Consider the following 26,871-nt stretch of genomic DNA (forward strand, 5'->3'; position numbering starts at 1 on the left):
GGCATTGTCCGACTGTATCCTGATCGGACACCCTTGAAGACTCACCGACCATGTGTGGAGAGACAGCCTGATCGTTCTCAATTCGAGCAGACTGATTGAATTGATCGGACAACTCGGATTCTTTCGTCGACCAGAGTCCCTGAGCTGACTGAACCCCCATCACTCCACCCCAGCCGGATAGACTGGCGTCCGTAGTGATCACCGTCCATTTCAGAGGAAGGAACGATTTTCCGGACTGAATCACCGGGGACCTCAACCACCAGATCAGAGAGTCCCTGACTGGCTGGCTCACCTGGATCTGTCGATCTAGGGACAACTGAGATTTGTCCCATTTTAACAAGATCTCCTTGGGCAGCACTCTGGTGTGGAACTGGGCGTAGGGTACTGCCTTGAAGGAGGCTACCATGAGTCCCAGTACTCACATGCAAAACCGGAGCGACTACCACTTGTGGTTCATGAGTAGTTTGACCACGGATCTGAGAGTCTGAAATTTGTCTGAAGAGAGAAAAACTCTCGCTTCCCTGGAGTCCAACAGCAAACCTAGGTACTCCAGACGCTGGGTTGGTACAATCACCGACTTCTTTAGGTTCAACAGCCACCTAAATTCTTGCAGGATCTGCATGGTGATCGCCACATCCTACTCTAATTCTGAGGCGGAAGATGCTCTCAGGAGGAGATCGTCTAGGTAGCCCGCGATCGCACGTTGTCTCAGCAACGCCAATACTGGAGCCAGAAATTTGGTAATGATTCGGGGGATGATGTCAGACCAAAAAGAAGAGCCACAAATTGGTAATGGGCTTCCCCGACTGCAAAACGTAGACATTTTTGATGCCAAAGGCATATGGGTATGTGCAGGTACGCATCCTGGATGTCTAAGGATGCCAGGGAGTGCCTTTGATGGAGTGCAGTGACTACTGAGCGAACTGATTCCATTCTGAACCTCTGCACTATTCAAAGTGATTGAGGGCTTTCAAGTCCAAGATTGGACGTACCCCTTCCTTCTTGGGAACCACAACAGATTTGAATAGAATCCCTGGAAGCGTTCCGATTCCAGAACTGGTAGAATCACCCCACGATTCAGCAAATCCCTTATCGCCCCCAACAGGGCCTCCAGGCGAATCCGGGGATACGGGTATGCTGGAGGGGAGGAATCTGTTTGGCAGCCAAGAGAGAAACTCTATCTTGTAGCCTGTGGAAATAAGATTGCAGATCCATTGGTCAGCTATCCGGGAAGACCACCGGGCTGCAAACTCCCGAAGGTCGACCCCCCACCCTAGACATGGGTGGGGGCAAACCTTTATGTGGTAGCACTTTTATTCGTAGGCTTGTGGTTGCAGGGACGTTTTTGACCATCCAAGGACGTCCTGTCGGGCTGGGGACGTTTCGTCGAAGCTCCGGGCGGACGAAAAAGCCGCTTGTGAGCGGAAAAAGAGGGCCCTTGCCTACAGCGTGGCTCCTTAGCTTTCCTGGCCTGTGGGAGTAGTGTATTCTTACCACCAGTGGCATTTTTAATAATGTCATCCAACGAGGCTCCAAAGAGCTGGTCGCCAAGGAAAGGAAGGTCCGTCAGGGCTTTTTTGGATGCCTGGTCAGCAGACCAGCATTTTAGCCAAATCAGATGCCTTAGCACCACAGCTGACACCGAAGCCCTGTATAACAGAGGGAGAGTATCCAGGGCTACATCACAGACGTACTTAAGGCCTTGAACTAGCTGGTCTGCAAGTCCCTCGCAGATAGGGGAGGCCTGTTGCTCTGCCAATTCATGGTACAAAGGTTTTGCCCACTCAGTCAGTGTCTGCGACACCAGTGCGGATGCCAGTACAGGTCGCACAGCTGACCCCACAACCATTAACAAGGAAAGAAGCCACCGCCTTCGGCCTTCCTGTCCGTGGGATCCTTGAATGCAGGAGTCCCCTCAACCGGGATCGCGGTTACTTTATTTAACCTGGATACTGGGGGGTCCACAACCGGAGGAGCCGACCATTTCTTGAGAAGGCTTTCCTCAAAGGGGTAATGCACTGCCATGTACTTGGGGACTGAAAAGGTCCGTTGTGGGCGACCCCATTCCTTGTAAATGAACTTGTCAAAATAAGTCAGATACGGGAATACCTTAGGTGAACGTGCTGGCTTACGGGACTCAAAAGGGACCGGTACATCAGCAGATGGATCCGCTGGCTCCTGAATCTTCAGGGTATCACACACAGCTGTGATAAGTGCCCCAACAAGCGCTTTGTCGCACACGGACCCAGATGGGGACTCATCCTCACTGTCCGAACGGTCCTGGTCAGCGTCATCTGACAAGACAGAGCAGGGGTCACCGGCCTCAGCAGGACCAGAGTCTGCGTCAGAGCTCCCCCCAGAGGAGGGGGGGGCAGGGGCCACTTTTTAGCACCTTTCTTCCCATGCACCGCCTCTATCTTGGCAACAAACTAATTGAGGACCGCTGTCAGGGTGTCCATAGGGACCTCGCAGTACGCAGGTGACCCGGTTGCAATTGCCTGGATTTCGGGGGAAGAAACACCAGTTTCTGAAGCCATGCTGACCCTACCCTGTCTGCCACCCAAAGGGGATTTAGGACAGTGACAGTCCCACCCTCCTTGCTGCCGCTGACTGAGGGGTTCTAACCCGCCAGACTCACTGCCCTGAGGAGTTCTGCGCTGTTTTACAGCAGTGCCTGTAGATCCCTAGCGCTCCCAGATGCAGAGGGACCAAAGCTGTGTCGGTAGCAGTCGGTCAGCACGATCGGTGAACGATCGCTAAACGATCTGACACACGTGTCCAGATTGGACAGAAAGCCTCCCAGCGCTCTGTGATGACAAAACAGGAAGCTGAGGGCACAGGAGCTGCTGTTAGAGCACAAAAAACATGGTCAGGCTTCAAGAAAATGGCCGCCAGTGTTCTGAATAGGGAATCACCGGGAAATGGCCGCCTGAAACCCAGAAGCTTGCTGTCCCTTGCCCACACTGAAAATGGCTGCCAGCCAGCACCATGAGAGGCAGAAAGAAAACATGTAGCAGACACAGCGCTGCACCAACACAGGGGCAAACCTCACAGGCACCCTCCGGGATTAAGGCACACAGGACCCAGGCACCCCAGCACAGCCAGAACCCAGGTGAGAGCCCAGGACACACACACACCGCTCAGTACAGTAAATTTGATTTTTGTACTCAAAGAAAAAAACATCTCCATTCAATGAAAGACACAGCTGGATCATAAGATCTTGATTGATAGCATCCTGCAGGTGGCCCTAGGTACAAACAAAAAGACAGCCCGACCCTTACATCTGCATCCTTAGATAATAGGGGGCGGTATCCTTCAATGAACAGAGAAAACAAATTTATGCTGAGGAAAATTTTAAAAAGTTGTATTTTCGCTTTCAGAAAAGAACAGATTTATGTTGGCTCAAATCGTCACTTTTTGGTCATAAATGTTTGCATCTTTTGACAACTTTGTTTATAAAACCCAAGGTCCTTGAAGTTTCATTTTCAATACTATTTTCCCCTGCGACATACTGTACATAGTCATGTGTTGTCATAGTGTCAGTGTATACGGACTAAATGCACTAATGCATACATGCTCCTCAAATTAGGGCACATATTTATGCCCCTTAGCCATTAAGGTGTTAAAGTGCACATCACCTCCCCAAAACGAAGATTCCATATATATGATTGGTAATCCATATAGTTCTTAATACATGCAGCCTGTAATATATTACTACAAAGATGGAATATCCTTGTTTGATATGTATTCTACCTCATAGATAAAGTGCAATAAATCAATAATTATACCAATACTAATGGTGAATCCTAAAGCAAATTGCTGCTGTGTATGCAATTATTTAGCTGCTATGCAAAACTGCTACTGTGCAAACTGCGCAAATAAATTATGTGCTGTGCTGATACATATCAAACATGGAAATTCCATCTTTGTAATAATATATGGTATATAGTTTGCGCTGATCACCTTTTTTGTTGATTTTTGTTCAAGTGCATGGTGTACACTTTAGGTCTAGCAGCAATCTAACCGACATACCACATTTCAGATATTTTTCACTTTGATAGCGCAAGGGAACCCCATTTTTTCTATACCCACGGTTTAAAACGGACCATGCCCAGCACTGAAGTAGATCCATGCTAGTGTGATCATTCTGCATTCCTTAGGGTCACCGATAGGCGTTACAAGATGCCTGCATCTCCTCTAGTCAGTTTAAAGCCACACTCCCATCCTGCCCTGCTGTGGTTATTGACAGTGGCTTCTAGTAGGAGCCTTGCTGTCAAAACGACAGCACTCAAAGGTGTATCTTGTCTGAGGTTACCCTGCTTGCTCTACAGAAATGCTCCCTGGCAATGGAGAAAAAGCATGCTTAGGGGGACTGTGCATTCACTTGACTACCGAATAATACGTAAAAAAGTATATAATTATTTTTGATGAAAGTAAATATGATCAGCGTTAATATTATTTGCTATCTTACTGCTGGTTTTAGAGTACTATGTTCACAGATACTTTAAGAAAAATATTTTCAAAATGTTTCAGTAAATGAGATTTACCTCCTGTCCAGGTGGTGATAAAGGATTTTTAAACTCCGCTAAAGAAACGGGCAATGAAAACTTAGCAAGAATTGAAGGGAGATCATGTCCTGGAAACTGACGTAAAAACTGATCAGCCAAGGGTGAATAACTAAGAGAGGAAAATAGTAACAAGGTACATTTATTAAAAAGGAAACATACAAAACAGACACAGCTTAACAGAATCACTTTTAAATCCAAAGGCTAAAAGTTAATATATAAATAAAACTTAGAGGAGCTTCAGTCTTCCCCAGAAAAATTAAAAATCAGCAGCTACAAATACTGTATCTGCTGACTTTTAAGATAAGCTACAAAAGAGTTCCGTATCAGCTTGGTGTGATTGTTGGAGGAAGACACAGTCTTATGATCAAATAATTTGAACAGCCTCTAAGCTGTCCTTAAAAAGGATAAACAGTTTATTTAAACGATGGTTAAAAGCTTACATGGTGTCTATCAAAACCAAGTGCCAATGTATCACCATAGATGTATTGTACTCATACAATTCTGTCTGACACTGGATGGAATGGTCCCAGATGTGTCACTGAATGCCATAGGGTGTGTATATGGCCACGATTGCACTAGTATGGAACAAAGAGGAACCTCTTGCCCTGCTCTGGGTGGATGTGGGGCTGACCGGAGTTCCTGTAGATCTCTGCGCTTGGAGACCGTGCAGGGGAGGCGGCACGCTATGACACCCATCAATCACGGGGAGGATGACCCATGCAGAACCTCTGAGGTGCAGGAAGTGGCGTGTAGCCTGAACCCGGATGTGTTGCGGAGTTCCCGATGGTGGCACAGGGGCAGCATCTGAGCGATGATGTCTATCGCTATGCCGGTGGATTGGGTTGTGACCAGGAGATTGGGGTGGAACAGAGAGGCAGAACCTGGAGTTAGTCACCGTGACAACATGTTTCGTGCTATGCCCTTTGTCAAGTCATGTGACGGGACTGAAATACAAAATGTCCGGAAATGGGCTATGAGAAGGGGACATGTGATAGGCTGGAGACACACCTTTGATCCTTCCCCCCCCGAGCAGCATGGTTGTATACTAAAATAAAAAATAACACATGCCATGTTGACAGTAATGTACTGATCTTTTGTAACTCATATATGCAAGTTTCCAATTGATGTTTCAGAAGATTATGTACATGATACTGTTGCTGAAAGGTTAGTGAATAATTCAATAGTAAAAACGGGGGAGTAGGGGCAGAATGAGAGGGAGTAATTTAATAGAGAAACCAGCAAAAGACTGTTGGTACATTGATGTAAAAATAAATAAAATAAAATGTAGCTCAAATATGGTTCGACTTGGTGATAATTTGCCTATAGCCAACTGTACACATACTTGTGTGTGTGTGCGCAATACAATAATGGATTGAGATAAACAATAATGTACATTAAATATTGAAGGATTGATTTTATAGTTGTTAAATCATTAATATGAACTCTTCTGTATTAATTGAAAGTTATTAGATGGAATTTAAATGAATAAATCAATCAGGAAATGTACAGAAGTGAGAATAGTGATTAACCACTTGCTTACTGGGCACCTAACCCCCCCTCCTGCACAGACCAATTTTCAGCTTTTAGTGCCGTCACTCTTTGAACGACAATTGCGTGGTCATACAACACCATACCCAAATTAGATTTTTATCATTTTTTCCCACAAATAGAGCTTTCTTTTGGTGGTATTTGATCACCTCTGGGTTTTTTATTTTTTGTTAAAAAAAGACAGAATAAAAAATAAAATAAAAAAAAAACACAAAACCATTTTATATTTTGTTAATAAATTTAGCAAACAGGTAATTTTTCTCCTTCACTGATGAGGCTGCACTGATGGGCACCGATAGGCTGCACTGATAAGGAGGCACTGGTGGGCTCTGATAAGGGGCACTAGTGGGCACTGGTGCGCACTGATGGGCGGCACTGAAGGGTACTGATAGGTGGCACTGAAGGGTGGCAGTAATGGGCACTGGTGACACTGATAGGCGGCACTGATGAGGCACTGACTGGCACCACTGGTGGGCATTGATAGGTGGCACTGATTGCTGGCACTGTTATGTACTGGTGGGCACTGGTAGGTGACACTAATGGGCAGCACTGCTAGGTGGCACTAATTGGCGGCACTCGTAGGTATTGATAGGTGGCACCAATTGCTGGCACTGTTATGTACTGGTGGGCACTGAGGGCACTGGCAGTCGGTACTGGTGGGCACAGATGAGGCGGCTTAGTCTCTTCTTCTTCGGGACTGATGTCCCTTCAACAGAAGCCGATTACCGGTCTTGTGTTTACATCACGTAAACAGCTGTCATTGGTCGAAACAGCTTATCACGTGGTAATGGGCCAGGATCGACCCCTTACTCCGATCACCCGGGTCTCATTGACTCGGTGATCGCGGGGAGCGTGCAAAGGGGATGATGTCTATTGACGGTCTCTCGGCAAAGTAGATCCGCACTGTAGCCGTCATTCGGCTATAGCGCAGATCTGAAGGGGTTAAACGAGATTAACCGCTTCCCGACCGTCTCACGCTGATATATGTCGGCAGAATCACGTACCTGTACGTTGCCCTTTAAGAGGCGCCGGCGGAACGCGCGCGCGCAGAGAAAGAACAGGGAGATGCTAAAGTAAACAAGCATCTCCCTGTTCTGCCTAGCAACAGTGACACTCATCTCTGCTCCCAGTGATTGGAGCAGAGATCACTCTTTGGTTGCTTTCGCAGTATGCTTCGGGTCATTGTCCATCTGCACTGTGAAGCGCCGTCCAATGAGTTCTGAAGCATTTTGCTGAATATGAGCATATAATATTGCCCAAAACACTTTAGAATTCATCCTGCTTCTTTTGTCAGCAGTCACATCGTCAATAAATACAAGAGAACCAGTTCCACTGGCAGCCATACATGCCCATGCTATGACACCATCATGCTTCACTGATGACGTGGTATGCTTTTGATCATGAGCAATTCCTTTCCTTTTCCATACTCTTCTCTTCAACATCACTCTGTTACAAGTTGATCTTGGTCTCATCTGTCCATAGGATGTTGTTCCAGAACTGTGAATGCTTTTCTAGATGGTTTGGGAAACTCTAATCTGGCCTTCCTGTTTTTGAGGCTCACCAACGGTTTACATCTTGTGGTGAACTCTCTGTGTTCACTCTGGTGAAGTCTTCTCTTGATTGTTGACTTTGACACACATACACCTACCTTCTGGAGAGTGTTCTTGATCTGGCCAACTGCTGTGAAGGGTGTTTTCTTCACCAGGGAAAGAATTCTTCGGTCATCCACCACACAGTTATTTTCCATGGTCTTCGGGGTCTTTTTGTGTTGCTGAGCTCACCGGTGCGTTCTTTTTTAAGGATGTTCCAAACAATTGATTTGGCCACAGCTAAAGTTTTTGCTATCTCTCTGATGGGTTTGTTTTGTTTTTTCAGCCTAATGATGGCTTGCTTCACTGATAGAGACAGCTCTTTGGATCTCACATTGAGAGTTGACAGCAACAGATTCCAAATGCAAATAGCAACACTTGAAATTAAGTCTGGACCTTTTATCTGCTCCTTGTAAATGGGATAATGAGGGAATAACACACACTTGGCCATGGAAAAGCTGAGCAGCCAATTGTCCCATTACATTTGGTGCCTTAAAAAGTGGGATACACATATACAAACTGTTGTAAATCCTACATTGTTCACCTGATTTGGATGTAAATACCCTCAAATAATTAAAGCTGAAAGTCTGCAGTTAAAGCACATCTTTTTAGTTTCATTTCAAATCCATTGTGGTGGTGTAGAGCCAAAAAGATTAGAATTGTGCCAATGTCCCAATATTTATGGACCTGACTGTATGCAAAAGGTGTCTCTTGCACTGAAGTTCCACAGACCAAAATTTGAGCCAAAGGGACCTTCATGCATGAACCAAAATTCACTTGCGATATTAGCCATATATCTGCTATTCCCTCAACACAATAGGCCCAAAAGGCGTGAGCTCCATTTGCTGGATGACAGGAGGATAGATTCAGGATCTTGAGACATAACCCTGGACCAGACTGATAAGATCTGGCAGATGAGCTTGGTAGCAGGGCAGGACCTGCGAGAGAAAATAAAGCCTTAGAAAGCGTTTCTAGCCTTTTACCCTCTGGGTCATCAAGAATAGGGAATGTCCTCATCGGGGACAGCCAGAGCATTTTAGTTTAGAGAAAAAAAAATCTTGGTCTTCGTATGGGAGATACCACTTCTTTAGGAACGTCTCCTCCATAAGGTACTGCTGGTCAAAATGCCTAGAAGAGGAAACTACTTTTCTTTATCGTACCTCACGGGACAAAGAGCAGACTATAAACATTACTATCTGGGTTATGCGCCACCTATAGGTGAATGGACACTAGCAGACTAAATAGACATGAAGTCCCCCTCTATATAACCCCTCCCATACAGGAGTTTTTTTGCTAGTGTCGAGAAGGTGATGGCCACAGTTGTTAAAGCTTTCTGTGAGTGCTGATGGTCTTGGGATGGTTCTATTGAGAATCAAGGGGCTAAATAATCAGATCCATTTGGATGGCTGAAAGCTAAAATGAATGGTACCTTAGCCTGAGATGATGGAGGACTCAAACAAGGTTTTGCCTGTAATTCATCTGTGCTGGACTCTGCAGAATGAAGGCAATTCCAGTAGGGTGTTGTACAGGTCCAAGGGAGTAGACCCCAGGAGTTGGAAGGGTACCCAGTCCTTGAAGGTCCTTAGTGACACAGTGATGGGTGAAGATCGGGCCTCTGTCTATTATTAGGGCCCTGCGGGAGGGGATTGGTAAGTGAGCCCCTTTTTAGTAATATAATCAGGGGTTGTGTAAAGATATATGGTGTTTTACTCCCTTGGCAAGACTTTATCTTAGGAACCTGTCAAACCACAATTTCACAGGGCCGGCTCCTCTTTTTAGCCACTATAGGGCTTTTGGACATCTCAGCCTTGCTCTGAATACCCGGATGTCTGCATACCTGCATAATTTGCATTCCCCACATGCTGCTTTTGTCAGGGCCGGCACTACCACTAGGCAAACTAGGCAGCCACCTAGGGTGCACTGACTCCAAGGGTGCAGCCACAGCTGCTGGTTTCCCTACTCTCTGTGGTAGAGGGAAGAGGATATATCATGGCCCCCTCCAGAGGATTGGTTCCCCTCTGGCAGGCAGTGGCTGGCGTGGTGTGGAGTGTAGCCGGAGGAGCAGGAGGTGGCTCCCACAGCTCCATCTGGTTGACTGTTGGTGCAGAGTTGCTGGGCGGGGAGAAAAAGCAGGCAGAGCTCCCCCTCCCGCAGAGCTCACCATTACAGAGGAGCTGCTGCAGCATATTTGCTTTGGAGATCAGCCTTTTATCTTTGGGAAGACGTATCGGGGTAAGTCAGTCGGCCAGCCGGGTAGGTGGTGGTGTGGGGGGGGGGGGGGGGCGGCTGATTCCTGGGAGCTCTACCGATTTCACCTGCCCTCCATCCCCGCCTGCTTTGGCCCAGGGGAGGATTGCAAAGAGTGCCATTTTTGAAGTGCCACTTTTCTAAGTTTTTATTCTGTTTATTACCATTAAAATTCAATTTTCTGTGGAGAGCACTATATAATGCTTTTTACTTGCATGATTCATGCGGCTTTAGAGTGGAGATTGCTGATCTTAATATCGATTTAAGAGGGGACCTTCCTGGATTGGCTAGCTGATGCATCATTTTAGATCCCAAGTGGGAAAGTCACTTGCATGATTTCATCTGTAGTTCATCACTGAAGAATCTCACGGATTGTTTCTTTATGTAGATTTATGGAATGCTTAGTGCTGCACTGTCTTTTTTACATTTTCATTTTAGGGATTTGAAAATTGACCCTTGGTGTAAAGTAGCGTATACATATTGGGGTCATTTTATTGCACAGATTTGTTTTCTCTTTACATTCTTGTTTATACAAATTTGTTCAAAATCTAGCGCCAATAATGGAAGTTATTCAATACCTAAAAAACGGGAAATTAAAATTAATGAGGTTTTTTCTAGGACTTCCTCCAATGAACCCATTAATGATATGTCTCAGTCTTTTAAAAAATTGGGTCATATATCTGAGGAAAAAAGATAACAACTTGGTGGGACATAACATCTTTCGAGCAATATCTATCAGCCAAACTCATCCCCAGACATCTAAGGTGGGATTTACCTCCCAATGACGGTCTTCTGGATGAGGATTCTGTGGCTGAATGGAGTGATTTCTTCATTAATAAGAGTTTAGAATAATTGGAATTTCTTTTAATACGTAAACAAAGGAAAATGGTGACTCTTGACTCTCACATTAGGGATATTACCTATAATTTGGAGTCCCTTAAAGAGAGAGTAGGGATGCACTGAATGGGTTTTTTGCTGCCGAAACCGATACTGAAAATGAAAAATACACTAGGCTGAAAACCGAAACCGAAACAGCACCGATACCGAAAATGACTGTTTTTAAAAAATATTTTTATACAGGAGAGGGTCAGAGACTGGGGACATGGTACGGGAGGTGGTCAGAGACTGGGGATATGGTACAGGAGGTGGTCAGAGACTGACGACATGGTACAGGAGGTGGTCAGAGACTGGCGGCATGGTACAGGAGGTGGTCAGAGACTGGCGGCATGGTACAGGAGGTGGTCAGAGACTGGCGGCATGGTACAGGAGGTGGTCGGAGACTGGCGGCATGGTAAAAGAGAGGGTCGGAGACTGGCGGCATGGTAAAGGAGAGGGTCGGAGACTGGCGGCATGGTAAAGGAGAGGGTCGGAGACTGGCGGCATGGTAAAGGAGGTGGTCAGAGACTGGCGGCATGGTACAGGAGGTGGTCAGAGACTGGCGGCATGGTACAGGAGGTGGTCAGAGACTGGCGGCATGGTACAGGAGGTGGTCAGAGACTGGCGGCATGGTACAGGAGGTGGTCAGAGACTGGCGGCATGTTACAGGAGAGGGTCAGAGACTGGCGGCATGGTACAGGAGAGGGTCAGAGACTGGCGGCATGGTACAGGAGAGGGTCAGAGACTGGCGGCATGGTACAGGAGAGGGTCAGAGACTGGCGGCATGGTACAGGAGAGGGTCAGAGACTGGCGGCATGGTACAGGAGAGGGTCAGAGACTGGCGGCATTGGTACAGGAGGTGGTCAGAGACTGGCGACATGATAAAAGAGATAAGTGTGTTGTCCCCCGTGCAGCCGGTGTGTTGTCCCCCGTGCAGCCGGTGTGTTGTCCCCCGTGCAGCCGGTGTGTTGTCCCCCGTGCAGCCGGTGTGTTGTCCCCCGTGCAGCCGGTGTGTTGTCCCCCGTGCAGCCGGTGTGTTGTCCCCCGTGCAGCCGGTGTGTTGTCCCCCGTGCAGCCGGTGTGTTGTCCCCCGTGCAGCCGGTGTGTTGTCCCCCGTGCAGCCGGTGTGTTGTCCCCCGTGCAGCCGGTGTGTTGTCCCCCGTGCAGCCAGTGTGTTGTCCCCCGTGCAGCCAGTGTGTTGTCCCCCGTGCAGCCAGTGTGTTGTCCCCCGTGCAGCCAGTGTGTTGTCCCCCGTGCAGCCAGTGTGTTGTCCCCCGTGCAGCCAGTGTGTTGTCCCCCGTGCAGCCAGTGATGCAGCGAAGAGAGAGGAGAGCCACCTCCGCCGTCTGGTTCAATAGAGCGCCGGGAACATCACAGCTTTAATTTCAATAGCTGTGTGTTCCCCCGTCGTGCGTCGTCGCATACAGCCCCTCCCCCTTGTCCGGGGAACTGTGATAAACAGATCACCCGTCCAATCTGGACGGGTAATCTGTCTATCACAGTTCCCTGGACAAGGGGGAGGAGCAGTATGCGACGGCGCACAACGGGGGAACATACAGCTATTGAAATTAAAGCTGTGATGTTTCCGGCACTCTACTGAACCAGACGGCGGAGGCGGCTCTCCTGCGTTATAGATCTCCCATGATGGGCGCCCCCGCCCCGCACCATTTTCGGCTCAATTATCGGCCGTTTTTTCCTTTCGGCAAATTGCCGGAAAGGGCATTTTCGGCCGATATGTTTCGGCGGCCGAAATTTCGGTGCATCCCTAAAAGAGAGTGAAGAGTTTCTTAAACTGTCAAGTGAACTAAAGACTAAACTCCTTAAATGGGACTTAGCGATCCCAAACAAGAAAAAGAAAACATTTGTTAGAGGCCTTGATGACTTTGGCGGAGGGAATATTTTCAAATGGCAAATATCCCTAGTTCTACCAATAATGTTACCATCAAAGTTCCTTCTAAAAAGACTGCGAATGTTACAGCAGTGGAAACTCTTAGAAGGGAACCAGTTCATGAATATGCTTTCTCTCAACCAGCCAAATATTTTTTCCCCACAGAGAGATAATACTTTCTGAGGGAATAATAAAAGGGGAAAAAACAAAAAGGGGAAGAGGTAGAGGAGGAAATCATCCACCACACACTTCTGGGGGGGTGGTATCATTCCTCCTCTCCCCATTATCAAAATTTGTCTTCCAACTGGAGAGACAATAGTCAATATGGGGAAGGTGGGGAATCAGTCAAATGGATGGAGACCCTCTTTCCCCCATGATAGACCAATTCCCATACAGAATAGATTTGCGCCTTTATCTCACCAAAATTCATATGGTGGAGGGGATTTTTTAGGGCTACATAGGGGACAGGGGCAGGGTCCCCATTACACAAACCCAATCTAGGGGAGTGGTGGAGGCAACCACCACCATACACACTGCCCAGTGCTGGCCCTCTAAGAAAACGAAAAGAGAGGAAGCAGACGAAGTAGGCAATTACAAAAGTCCTAAACCCCATTAGGAACAGGAATATACAATCTAAACGGTGCCTCACTTAATGATTATGAAATTGGAGTGTTGGATAGAGGCCTTAAGTTCGCTCCTATCAAAAATGTAAAGAAATTTCAAACATATGTGAGCCTATAGAAGTATATCAGAACCCTTAACATGAAAAAATATTTTTTGTCTAACCCATGTAAAGGTTTGGTGCCCACAGGAGGTGAACATTCGACTTTAGGGAATAAGTGGATTTTCAATCCTTTTAATGTGGGTCAATCCTTTTAATGTGGAAAATAAATTCATGGAGGTGTTTAAGAATATGGTTTCAAAAGATCTGGAGGAACTTAAAGAGGAAGTAAAGTCTCGCAGCTCCGACCAATGACAGCGGCGAAGCCGCGATGACGTCACTCCCGCGCATGCGCACGGGAGTCGCGCCTCGCAGCTCCGCCGCTGTCATACGGCGAGGCCGCGATGACGTCACTCCCGCGCATGCGCACGGGAGTCGACAAATTTGGCAAATCCATTCTTGGACTTGCCGCATTTAGTGCGCATGCGCGCCGCTGTCTACGGCGCATGCGCCGTAGACAGCGGTGCCCATTTTCGGGCAAATATCTCCTAAACCATATAGGTTTAGGAGATATTACTTGGACCTACAGGTAAGCCTTAATCTAGGCTTACCTGTAGGTCAAAGTTGTTTGGAAGGGTTTACTTCCATTTTAAAGTTAAGAAAATAGTTGATCCCCAATATATTAGGTGTGGTATGGAATCTCTTGAAAAGCGATTGTCATACGTCCCACCGATAAAGGGGCTGGTTTGGTTGTCTTAAGCAAAGAATATTATCAAAAGGAAATGAGCCGTTTATTGAGTGATGGCGAGATGTACAAAGTTTTAAACAAAGATCCTATGTTATCCTTTAAAGATGAACTACATTCCATCATAGCGGATGGGTATCAAAGGATCTTAACGAAAAAGGAGGCAGCGTATCTAGAGCCCCTTTTCTGCAGAACACCCATCATATATTTTCTCCCGAAAATCCACAAAGATAGTACTAATCCCCCTGGGAGGCCTATTGTTAACGGGATTGACTCTGTTACTGCTAGATTATGACAATACATTGATTCCTTTCTTCAGGCATTAGTGTTGAAAACTCAGGCCTTCCAAAAAGACACTAAACACATCATTCAGATATTGGAGACACTTGAATGTTCTGCATCCAGTATACTTGTCACAGCAGATGTGAGTTTGTTATATACTATTATAGGACATAATGATGCCACAACCTCAGTCGAATGGGCCCTCTCCATCTACTCAGGTAGACATCAGGAATTTTTGCTAAGCAGTTTTAATTTTTGTCTCACTAAAAATAATTTTTGGTACAAAAGGGAATTCTATTTGCAGACCAGAGGGGTTGAGATGGGCGTCCGTTTTGCTTTCAGTGTGGCCAATTTATTTATGGCCCACTGGAAGGAGGAAGCCATTTTCAAGCAATGCCCCCCAGATCTGGCCTGCTATTGCAGATTTATTGATCATTTTGGGTTATGTAACCATTTTAAAATCACTGATTGTAACGCTTATATTCCCCTGGGGAGTTGCCACCATCCTTTATGGTTGTGCAATATCCCCAGGGGACAATTCATCAGGTTGCATTGCAACTGTACCCTGGAAGACGACTTTATTACACAGATGGAAGTGTTAGTCTCCAGATTTGAACAGAAAGGATATAATCGATCGAATTTAGATGTGGAAATAGAAAAAGTCAAAATGATGGATAGACAAACTCTTGTCTCTGGTCAAACTAGACACTAATAGAGATGAGAACGACTTTAGGGTGATACTCTCATTAACACCTTCTTGCGCAGTCCCCGTCAACTCTTTTCTACCTTTACCACTCTACTTCGTCCTCCATTACCCCCACCCACTAACTTACTCACTGCTCAGATTGCTTATCACTTCAAAAATAAGATTGAGACGATTTGTCTTGAGATCTCCGCTCCACAGACATCTCCCTCACCTTATACTCCTTGTCCTCCTGCACAATCAATACTTTCCTCTTTTAACCCAGCTACTATAGAGGAAGTCACTAAACTTTTTTTAATGCCCACCTAACCTCCTGCCCCCTGGACCCTGTTCCTTATCAAATACTACGGTCACCATCTGACTCAATCCTACACTCCTTAACTCATATCTTCAACCTCTCACTCTCTACTGGCATCTTCTCCAACCCTCTAAAACATGCACTAGTCACTCCCATACCAAAAAAGGCCTCAGACCCCACCAATCTTAACAATCAATGGCACATCTATCAGTCCGTCCCCACATGCCAGGGTGCTAGGGGTAACCTTAGACTCCAAACTGTCCTTTCAGGCCCACATACAAGCCCTGTCCAGATCATGCCGCCTTAGCCTCCGCAACATTTCCAGAATACGCCCCTTTTTAACTAATGACACCACCAAGCTTCTAATTCACTCCCTGGTCATCTCTCGCCTCGACTACTTTCCTTACCAGCCAGTGTCCTCCACCCCTCTCTGCCAATCCCTCCACTGGTTTCCACTCACATTCAAAGTACTAACAATAATTTACAAAGCCATCCATAACTCTGCCCCTAGTTACATCACTAACCTAGTCCCAAAATACGAACCAAGCCGCTCTCATCGGTCATCCCAAGACCTCCTGCTCTCTAGCTCCCTTGTCACCTCCTCCCATACTCGCCTCCAGGATTTCTCCAGAGCTTCTCCCATCCTTTGGAACTCCCTACACCAATCTGTCCGACTGTCCCCTAATCTATCCATCTTTAGACAATTACTGAAAACCCTCCTCTTCAAAGAAGCCTATCCTGCTTCTAACTAACACTGTTTTACTTCCTCCATCAGCTCATCCCCCCACAGCTATTACCTTTTGTATCAATTGACCCTTCCTTTTTAGATTGTAAGCTCTACCAAGCAGGGCCCTCTGATTCCTCTTGTACCAAATTGTAATGTAAATGTAATATCTGCCCTCATGTTGTAAAGCGCTGAGCAAACTGTTGGCGCTATATAAAACCTGTATAATAATAATAATAATAATGTTAGATTATAACGCTCAGCATAAAAAATTCGAAAAAATGTTGGTAAAGAATTGGTCTATTTTAAAGCAGGATAAAATTTTGGCTCCGGTTTTACCAGCTGGCCACAATTCATATATAAGAAAGCTCCATCTCTCAGGGATCGTCTTGCTTCCCCCTATACCCTCTGAGAATAGATTATTATCCTTTTTGTGGGGTTTTTGTGCTTGTGGATGATGTATACCCTTGCAAGCACTCCAAAGTGAATATCAAAAAATGGATAAAGGTCTTAGGATCTGCAAGGAATGTGGGTTACAATATATAGGCAGAACGTCGAGACCTTTGCATGTTAGTTTGGCAGAACATAACATTAAAAAAGGCCTGAAAACTGACAGATATACTGCGGCAGAATGGCACGGGCAGGCAGAGTAACATATGGGTATGTTACTCCCCTCCCGTGGGCAGGGGGCGCAACCGCACCCCCCGGTATCCGAGGCGGTCGGCATAGTTGCAGGCATAGTTTTCATATTTTCTGTCCTGAGGGGAAGACCACTGATTAATGGCCTCTCCCCCTTATGATTGCTCCTGACAAACGAGAATCTTCCCCTGCTTCCGTAATGTAAACAGAAGCAGAGGAAGTGATGTCATCTCTCCTCATGGAGCCCTTTTGTTCCGGCTCCTGAGGAGAGAAGGCACCACTATGAGTTGTGCCAACACTACACTAACACAAGTACACATAGGCACATAAAACACCCGCACCCCCTGTCACAGTGTCACCAATAGCAGTTTTAATTTTTTTTACTGATCACTGCATTGGTGTCATTTGCGTTAGGGTAGTTAGTGGTAGGCCCCACTAGGGGCCTAGGGTACCCCGCTAATAAAGGTTTAACCCCTTGATCTCCTCCCAATTAACCCTTTCACCCCGTCACCAGTGTCACTAAGCGATGATTTTTCTGATTGCAGAATAAGCGTCACGGATGATGCTAGTTAGCCTGTTAGTTATTTAGGTTCATTCACCGTCAGCTTTTTATAGTGCCAGGTACCCCCATACAATACCTAATAAAGGTTTTAACCCCCTGATTGCCCCCTAGTTAACCCTTTCACCAGTGATCACTGTATAAGTGTTATGGGTGACGCTGGTTAGTGAGTTTTTTTTAATACCAGTTTATTACCCAATAAAGGTTTAACCCCCTGATCGCCCGGGGGGGGGGGGGATAATTCGGTTTTAGGGTCAGATAGGGTCTACGTTACCCCAGGCAGCTTCAGATTAGTGCCAGTACCGCTAACACCCATGCATGTACCTCCCTTAGTGGTATAGTGTCTGAACGGATCGATGTCTGATCAGATCTATACTAGCTTCCCCAGCAGTTTAGGGTTCCCAAAAACGCAGTGTTCGGGGGATCAGCCCAGATACCTGCATTTTGCCCCCCCACCAGGCCCTGCCCACCCCACCCAAGTGCAGTATCAATCGATCACTGCCACTTACAAAGCACTAAACACATAACTGCAGTGTTCGCAGAGTCAGGCCTGATCCCTGTGATCGTCAACAGTTTTTTTTGGTAGTGTTTGATACAGTTGCTGACAGCCTAGGAGCTTTTTTACCTGCGAGTCTCACTAGTGTACCAGTAAATTTAGAGCCCAAAACGGCATATCGAAGGTACACTAGTGAAGAGGCCTACACGTTTCTGAGCATGACAGATAGTGACAGGGAAGTCACTCATCTGTCAGATTCAGGCTCAGAATATGATCCTGTAGACCACAGCGGCTCCATGACAGATAGCTCTGATGACATAGTTGTGGTCCCTGCCAAGGTCAGGCGTACCAGACCTCGATCTTCTACTGTTCTTAAGATGCAAGAACCACAGGGCTCTCATATGGAGCAGAGAAGTACGAGTGCCACTCATCCTTCTGGTGAACTGGCAAGCACCAGCGGCCTAGTACACCCTGGTCGTAGTCAACCCAGCACTGCAGTAACACGTGGTGACGTGGCGAGTTCTATAAGTGCAGTTCAAGCTGGTGAGGTGGTACACACAAGTAGTGTCCTGCTGTCACCCAGAAGACAAAGACAGGCCTGTCGAGCCCATAGTGCACTTCCTGCTGCATTCAGCAATCCTAATTGGGAACCCAAGACTTCTGCAGCACCTGTACTTCCTTCATTCACTGGCCAACCGAAATTCAGGTGGAAATAGTTGATTTTACGTCACTTGATTTTTATTTGCCGTTTTTCACCGAAGATCTCTATAACTATTGTGGACCAAAGTAAATTGCATGCTGGTCAATTCATCGCCGCTAATCCTTAGTCCACCCTTGCCAGAGATTGGAAACCAATTACGGTTTCCGAATTTAAGACTTCTCTAGGCCTATCCCTCGACATACGCATAGTTAAAATTAGTATGTTGCGGTCATATTGGTCCACTGACCCAATTTACCAAATGCCCATATCCTCTGCTTCCATGACCAGGGCACGATACGAGCAGATATTGCGGTCCAGGCATTTCAACAACAATGAATTCTGTCATCCTCGTGGAGACCCAGGATACAATCGGCTCTACAATATTTGCCCCCCCCCATAAACCATTTCAACCAACCTTTTTCAGACTTGATATATCCCCGTCAAGTTGTCTGCCTTGATAAGTCCCTGATTACGTTTTCTGGCCACTTGTCTTTCAAACAGTATCTTCCCAGCAAGTGTGCCAGATACGGGGTCAAGATGTATAAGCTCTGTGAAAGGCTCACATGCTATATATGTAGTTTTATGGTTTACAAGGGAAGAGAGAGTCACGTAGAGCCGCCAAATTGCCCAGATTACATAGGGAGCGCTGGCAAGATTGTGTGGGACTTGGTGTCACCCTTATTTGGAAAGGGGTACAATTTGTATGTGGACAATTATTACACGAGCGTGCCACTTTTTAGTCACTTGTTTGATCAGGAGATTGGCGTATGTGGCACCATGTAATCTAATTGCCGGTGCTTTCCCCAGCAGCTTGTAGATTCCCGTCTTAGGCTGGGGGAGAGAGTCTGCTTGAAGTGTAATAACTTGCTCGCTGTGAAGTGGAGGGATAATAAGAATGTTTTCGTTCTTTCCTCCCTTTGTGCAGACACGACGGTCCAAATTCCAATGGTGACTGGTGTTTTGGAGAAACCCTTCTGTGTCCACGAATATAACCAAAATAAGGGAGGGGTGGCCCTCAACGACCAGTTGTTGGCACCGTACCTAGTTGCCCATAAGGCCAGACGCTGGTACAAAAAAGTGTCTATTTATTTCAATTGGCTTTGCTGAACACTCATGTGCGATACAGAGCTTCAGGATGGACTGGACCTTCCTTCAATTCCAGGGAACGATCTTCAGAGCCCTTCTGTTTCCAGACAGTGCTCCACCTCACCTTCCCAATCCAAATGCAGTAAGCCAGCTGCATGAGAGGCATTTTCTGTATGTCCTCTCGAGTACCCCTACCCAACGAGCCCCCCAAAGATGATGTCATGCCTGCAGCAAGCGCGGATATAGGCGTGGCACCCGCTATTATTGTCCCTCCTGTCCTGACAATCCTGGTCTTTGCATTGGTGAATGTTTTGAACGCTACCATACACTAGTGGAGTATAAGCGTAGGGCACAGCACTGCACAGACTAGGACACACTTTCACAGGGTCTCCCAAGATGCCATCGCATTTTGAGAGACCTGAACCTGGAACAGTTACAACCGTTACAAAAAAAAAAAAAGAAAAGGGTAAAAAAAAACAAAAAAAAAATTAAATACAAACCAAAAATAGTTGTCCTTTTATTGTTTGCTCTCTCTATTGTTTTGCTCTTTTTTACTGTATTCTATTCTGCAATGTTTTATTGTTATTATGATTTATCATGTTTACTTTTCAGGTATGTTTTTTTATACTTTACTGTTTACTGGGTTTTATTGTTAACCATTTTTTTGTTTTCAGGTACGCCATTCAGTTGCAGCGTGGATTTATCTCGACAGCAACAGCGTTTGCTCCCACAATACATAAAGCCATGACTCCAGCGCTGTAGGAGGTGATTTCACCGCCACAGTTAAAAAAAAAAAAAAAAAAAAAAAAAGAGCATATATGCCGAAGCATGGGGGAAGCAGGGATGGGAGAGTGATTTGCTCCTAACTTTTGGGGTGAATGCCCCCATGCGTTGGCCTATATTTTTGAGTCCATTCAGCTGCAGCACTGACTTGATTATCTTGGCAGCAACAGCGTTTGCTCCCACGAATGGTGCAGTTATGCCCATCATTAGAAGTGGGTGGATGAAGGGAGGTATTCTAATGGTGGCCATACCCACCGATTAATCCCTTTTTCGTTCAGCCCACAGGCTGCATGAAAAAAAAAAAAAAAGATTACAATATATGCCCAACAAGTAGAGGTCGACCGATATGGGTTTTTCTCTGGCCGATGCCGATATTTAGAAATCATGGCGGCCGATAGCCGATATATAATGCCGATTTTTTTGGGCCGATATGTTAGGCCGATTTTATTTTATTTCTTTATTTTTTTCCTTTTTTATATATTATTTTTTTTTTTAAATCCCCCTTGATCTAACACACCTTTCCCACTGGGGCGTTTTTCAGGCGCTTTTGGGCTAAAAATAGCGCCTGTAAAGTGCCTGCAAAACGGCTCCCCTGCAGTCTGTGTGAAAGACAGAGTGCTTTCACACTGAGGCGATGCGCTGGCAGGAACTTAAAAAAAAAGTCCTGCAAGCAGCACGTTTGGAGTGGTGTATACCGCTCCTCCACCACTCCTGCCCATTGATATGAATGGGCACCACTGCCGAAGCGCATGCAATGCGATTTGGCAGCAGTGCTTCATGGGCGCATTTAACCTCTTCCTTGGCCGCTAGCTGGGTTATATGTGCCCCACTAGCAGCCAAATAGCACCGCTAAAATGATGGTAAAGAGCCGCTAAAACTTGCGTTTTACCATCAACGCCTGCCCGCTCCAGTGTGAAAGCAGCCTTCATAAGTGATACAGAAAATTTCTTACATTTAAACATTTATTAAACAAAACAAACCTCAGATCAGTTTACTTGTATGTATGATTTAGATAAAAAAAAAAAAAAAAAAAACCTATGTATTAAATAAAAACAGGTAGTCAAAACTTTTGGACAAAAAAAAAAAACAGGCTAACTTTACTGTTTTTATTTTATTTTTATTTGTTAAATAGTGTATTTTTTCCCCCCAAAAATGCATTTGAAAGACCTCTGTGCAAATGCCATGTGACATAAAATATTGCAACAACCGCTATTTTATTCCCTAGGATCTCTGCTAAAAAAATATATATAATTTTTGGGGGGTCTAAGTGATTTTCTGACAGAAAATACAGGATTTTTACTTGTAAGCAACAAGTGTCAGAAAAGATTTAGTCTTTAAATGGTTAAACTGAGAACTTCTACACACAGAGATGACTTCATTCATTGAAGTGTAAACATTGTATCATTTTGTTCTTTTCTTGGCAGCCTGCCCAGAGAGGAGGAAAGATGTTTCTATGACGACTCAGGCAACTTACACTGACTTCTATACAGAAGTCATTTCAAAGTCCCGCTGTAGTTCTAAATCGGCTTTTTATCAGCACAATCGGCCGATGCCGATTAATTAAAAAACGGCAAATATCGGCCGATATATCGGTCGACCTCTACCAACAAGGACCAGCAACGTACTGGTATGTTGCTGGACTATGAGTGGTTATACCAGAATGATACCTGCGGGTTTAGTTGTATCATCTTGGTATCATTCTTTTCAGCTAGTGGTTGGCTTTTATATAAAAGCAATCCTAGCAGCAAATTGAGCCTGAAACTGCAGCCGGTGGTTCCGCCAGCTGACCATAGAGTCGATCAGAGACCAGAATGGCTCCAATCATCTCTATAGCCTAAAAAACCGGAAGCTACCTATTGCTATCATAGGGGATATTTACATTCCCTCATATAACAATAAAAATGATAAAAAAAAAAAATGAAAGGAACAGTTTCAAAATAAATTAAAAAAGCAAAATAAATAATTTAAAAAGTAAACAGCAATTGCACCATGCATGCGAGGTATCACCGCGAAGGCCAGATTGAGGGCATTAGAACTTCTCTGTAAATCTAAAGTGGTAACCTGTAAAGGCTTTTAAAAATGTATGTAGTTTGTCGCTGCTGCACGTTTTCATGCAATTTTAAAGCATGTCGTGTTTGATATCCATGTACAGTAGGTGCCGCCGATATTGTGTTTCAGGACAGGATCAGGACAGGATCGAGCTGGTTCCCGGCGACAGGCTTCTCTAACCAGCGCAATCCCGTTGCACTGGTTCTCGCGCTGGCTGCAATAGGAAAATGTAATTTTCCTATAGTAGCGAGCGAGAGAGATCGGCGATAATGTCGCCTCACTAATGAAGCCTGCATGCCTTCAGGGGCATACCAGGCCCTTAGGTCTGGTAGGGATTTTAAGGGGAATCCCCTACGCCGAAAAAAACGGCGTGGGGCCCCCCCCCAAAATCCATACCAGACCCCTATCCGAGCATGCAGCCTGGCTGGTCAGGAAAGGGGGTGGGGACGAGCGAGCGCCCCCCCTCCTGAGCCTACGGCCCCCCCCACCCCAAAGCACCTTGTCCCCATGTTGATGAGGCCTCTTCCCGACAACCCTGGCCGTTTGTTGTCGGGGTCTGCGGGCGGGGGGCTTATCGGAATCCGGGAGCCCCCTTTAATAAGGGGGCCCCCGTCCCCCCACCCTATGTGAATGAGTATGGGGTACAATGTACCCCTACCCATTCACCTTTAAAAAAAAAAAAAAAACACAACACACAAGGTTTAAAAATAATTTATTGCACTGCTCCGTGGGTCTTCCGTTTTGGGGGGTCTTCTCGCAGGACTCCTCCGCTATCTTCTGCTCTTTTACTAGCGGAGGAGCCTGGCTTTCTTCTTCGCTGCCGCCCGGGGGTCTTCTTCCAACTTCGGGGGTCTTGTCCCCCTCTTCGGTTGTTCTTGCTGGGCCTCCGCTTTCTTCCTTTAGCTCTTTTACTAGCGGAGGCCCGGTCTTCTGTCGCCGCCTCTTCTTCCGATTTCAGAGGTCTTGTCCCCCTCTTCGGTTCTTCTTGCCGGGCCACCGCTCCTTCTTCCAGCTCTTTTACTAGCGGTGGCCCGGTCTTCTGCCGCCGCCTTCCATTCTTCTTTTTCTTCCTCCTTGAGATGTTGACTCAACGCTCTCTCTGGCCGCAATGCCAGGGACGCGGTGTGCGGCGACTTATATAGGGACAAGGGGTGGGGTCACCAGTTGATGTCACATGGTGACCCCGCCCCCTTATGATGTTACAGTCCCAGCATCCTCCAGGACTGTGACATCATAAGGGGGCAGGGGTCACCATGTGACATCAACCGATGGCCCCACACCCTTGTCCCTATATAAGTCATTGCACACCGCGTCCCTGGCAATGCGGCCAGAGAGAGCGTTGAGTCAACATCTCAAGGAGGAAGAAGAAGAACAGAAGAACGGAAGGTGGCTGCAGAAGACTGTGCCACCGTTAGTAAAAGAGCTGGAAGAAGGAGCGGTGGCCCGGTAAGAAGAACCGAAAAGGGGGACAAGATCCCCTAAGTCGGAAGAAGAGACGGCGGCGACAGAAGACCGGGCCTCCGCTAGTAAAAGAGCTAAAGGAAGAAAATGGAGGCCCGGCAAGAAGAACCGAAGGGGGGGACAAGACCCCTGAAGTCGGAAGAAGACCCCTAGGTGGCGGCGAAGAATAAAGCCGTGCTCCTCCGCTAGTAAAAGAGCAGAAGATAGCGGAGGAGTCCGGCAGGAAGACCCCCGGAGCAGTGCAATAAATTATTTTTAAACCTTGTGTGTTGTGTTTTTTTTTTTACAGGTGAATGGGTAGGGGTACATTGTACCCCATACTCATTCACATAGGGTGGGGGGCCGGGATTCCGATAAGCCCCCCGCCCGCAGACCCCGACAACCAACGACCAGGGTTGTCGGGAAGAGGCCCTTATCCTCAACATGGGGACAAGGTGCTTTGGGGTGGGGGGGGGCCCAGGGCGTGGCGCGCTCGTTCGTCCCCACCCCCTTTCCTGACCGGCCGGGCTGCGTGCTCAGATAGAGGTCTGGTATGGATTTTGGGGGGGACCCCCACGCCGTTTTTTTCGGCGTAGGGGATTCCCCTTAAAACCTAAGGGCCTGGTATGCCTCCGGAGGGGGAACCCGTGCTGTTTTTTTTTTATTTGGCGTGGAGTTCTCCCTTAGGATTCATACTAAATACAGTGCCTGGTATTGGCGGGAATCCAATTCGGATCCCCGCACCAGTGTGAACCTGGCCAGCGATGCTTGTCGCTGATCAGGAAAGGAAAATAAACATTTTTTTTTTCCCGATGCGAGCCAGCTCGGCGCTGGCTCCCGCGACGGCACTCGCAGGGCGTCAATCTCGCCGATAAAAGCAGCGAGATTGACACAATATCACGGTCACATACTGTACTCGGCCTAAGATCTTTTTTATTTCATCAAACATTTGGGCAATATAGTGTGTTTTAGTGCATTCAAATTTTAAAAAGTGGGTTTTGTCCAAGAAAAATGTGTTTGAAAAATCGCTGTGCAAATACTGTGTGAAAAAAAATAAACACCCACCATTTTAATCTGTAGGGCATTTGCTTTAAAAAAAAGTATATATTATATATAATGTTTGGGGGTTCAAAGTAATTTTCTTGTGAAAAAAAATAGGACTTTCTGTACTGACCGTAAAATCCTTTTCTCTGTAATTCACCGACAGACACAGCTCCTCTCTTAGACCATTGGGTTGTATACCTTTCCCTTTAGGAGACACTAGGCAAAGTTGTAACACAACACTCAGAGCTTTCAGTTCCGGCCAGGGGGCGGTCCCCTAGGTATCAACCCTCCACCCTGCCTTGCAGTAATCAGTATGTCAACAAGCAGTATAACAAAGATAAAAGGAGGGGTGGGTGCTGTGTCGGTCGGTGAATTACAGAGAAAAGGATTTTACAGTAAGTCCAAAAAATCCTATTTTCTCTTATATTCACCGACCGACACAGCTCCTCTCTTAGACCATTGGGACGCCCCCAAGCAGTGCCAAACGATGGGTGGGAAAAACAGCATAAAAACCTCATCCACCATGGCAAGTGGGAACTAGTAAAACTGTATCCACAAAACAATAGTGCTTGGAAACCTCCACCACAAAATCAGGGTACCCTCAACAGGAGTGACTACCCACAACCGCACAAAAAAACAAAAACAAAAAAAAAAACTGCGGAAGTAATGCAACAGTGCATTCTTAAAGGTACTATGTTTTTATTCGAAAAAACGAAAAAATATTGCATATTTAATTGCAACTATACAGCCGCCTGCAAAAACTTTGCGGCCAAACAGGCATTAGCCGATGCACTGACGTCTACCTTGTAAACTTGGTAACCATGTGGACAGACGACCAGGTCGCCGTCTTACACACCTGAGCAACAGACGCTTGGTGTCGGAAGGCCCAAGACATTCCGACTGCCCTTGTGGACAACAGGGGAAACTCCCTGATATTTTCAAGCAGCGGGTCTTGAACTGCCGATAACACCAGGTTCAAATCCCATGGGGGTAACGGTGGACGCACCGGAGGGACTACATGACAAACCCCCTGAACAAAGGTACTCACTATGAGTGAGACGCCAGGGGTTGCTGAAAAAAGACAGCCAAAGCTGAAATTTTTGCCCCTTAATAGTGCTTAGCACCATTTTCTGGTCTACTCCTTGCTGAAAAAACAGCAGGATCCTGGATATGGAAAAAAGAGAGCGGATGCCAACCTTTCTCCGCACACATGGAGATGTAGGCCTTCCAGGAACGATGATATATCTTCCGAGAAGAAAAATTTCCGTGCTCTCAACATAGTTGGGATCACCGAGTCCGACAGACCCCGGCTCCTCAACACCTGACTCTAAATAGCCATGCCGTTAAAGCCGGCGATGGTAAAGCAGGATGGAGAATCGAACCTTGAGACAGAAGGTCCTCTCGTAATGGCAGTCGCCAAAGATTGTCTACCACCAGACGCACCAGGTCTGCGTACCAGGGACGCAGAGTCCAAACTGGGACCACCAGTATTACTGGGATCCCCTCGGCTTCCACTCTGCGAATCAGATGTGGTAACAGCTTCAGTGGTAGAAAAGCATAGATCAGCTGGTACTGATCCCACGGAGCCACCAGCGCGTCTGCCCACAGATCTCATACCCTGGACACGAATCTTGGCACCCTCCGATTGAGACGGGGGCCAGAAGATCCACGTCTGGTTTGCCCCACCTCAGGCACAGTAACCTGAATATCTCCGGATGCAATGCCCATTCTCCTGGGTTCAGCAGCTGGCGACTCAGACAGTCCGTCTGCCAGTTCTCCACTCTGGGAATGTAAAACCAGTATATGTCGCTCTGCCCACCAAAGTATGTGAGTGACCTCCCGTGCCACGGCTGAGCTACTCGCCCCCCCCCCCCCCCTTGGTGATTGACGTATGCCACTGCAGTGGCGTTGTCTGACTGGATCCTGATCGGACGTTCTTGCAGACT

At 46.6% G+C, this 26,871-nt stretch overlaps 1 protein-coding gene across 4 annotated transcripts in view; it reads right to left on the reverse strand.

The window, feature by feature from the left end:
* The window catches only part of NPRL3 (NPR3 like, GATOR1 complex subunit), a 366,504-nt gene that overhangs the window by 51,739 nt on the left and 287,894 nt on the right, over nucleotides 1–26,871 (reverse strand). For all 4 annotated transcript variants that reach the window (XM_077448801.1, XM_077448799.1, XM_077448800.1 and 1 more), the window contains one exon: nucleotides 4,548–4,677. In XM_077448801.1, the coding sequence (XP_077304927.1) occupies nucleotides 4,548–4,677 (130 nt within the window). The remainder of the gene's footprint in view (nucleotides 1–4,547; nucleotides 4,678–26,871) is intronic.

This window comes from Lithobates pipiens, unplaced genomic scaffold (genome assembly GCF_037356315.1).
Source record: "Lithobates pipiens isolate NorthernLeopardFrog02 unplaced genomic scaffold, aLitPip1_a1.2 Scaffold_22, whole genome shotgun sequence".
NCBI lineage: Eukaryota > Metazoa > Chordata > Amphibia > Anura > Ranidae > Lithobates > Lithobates pipiens.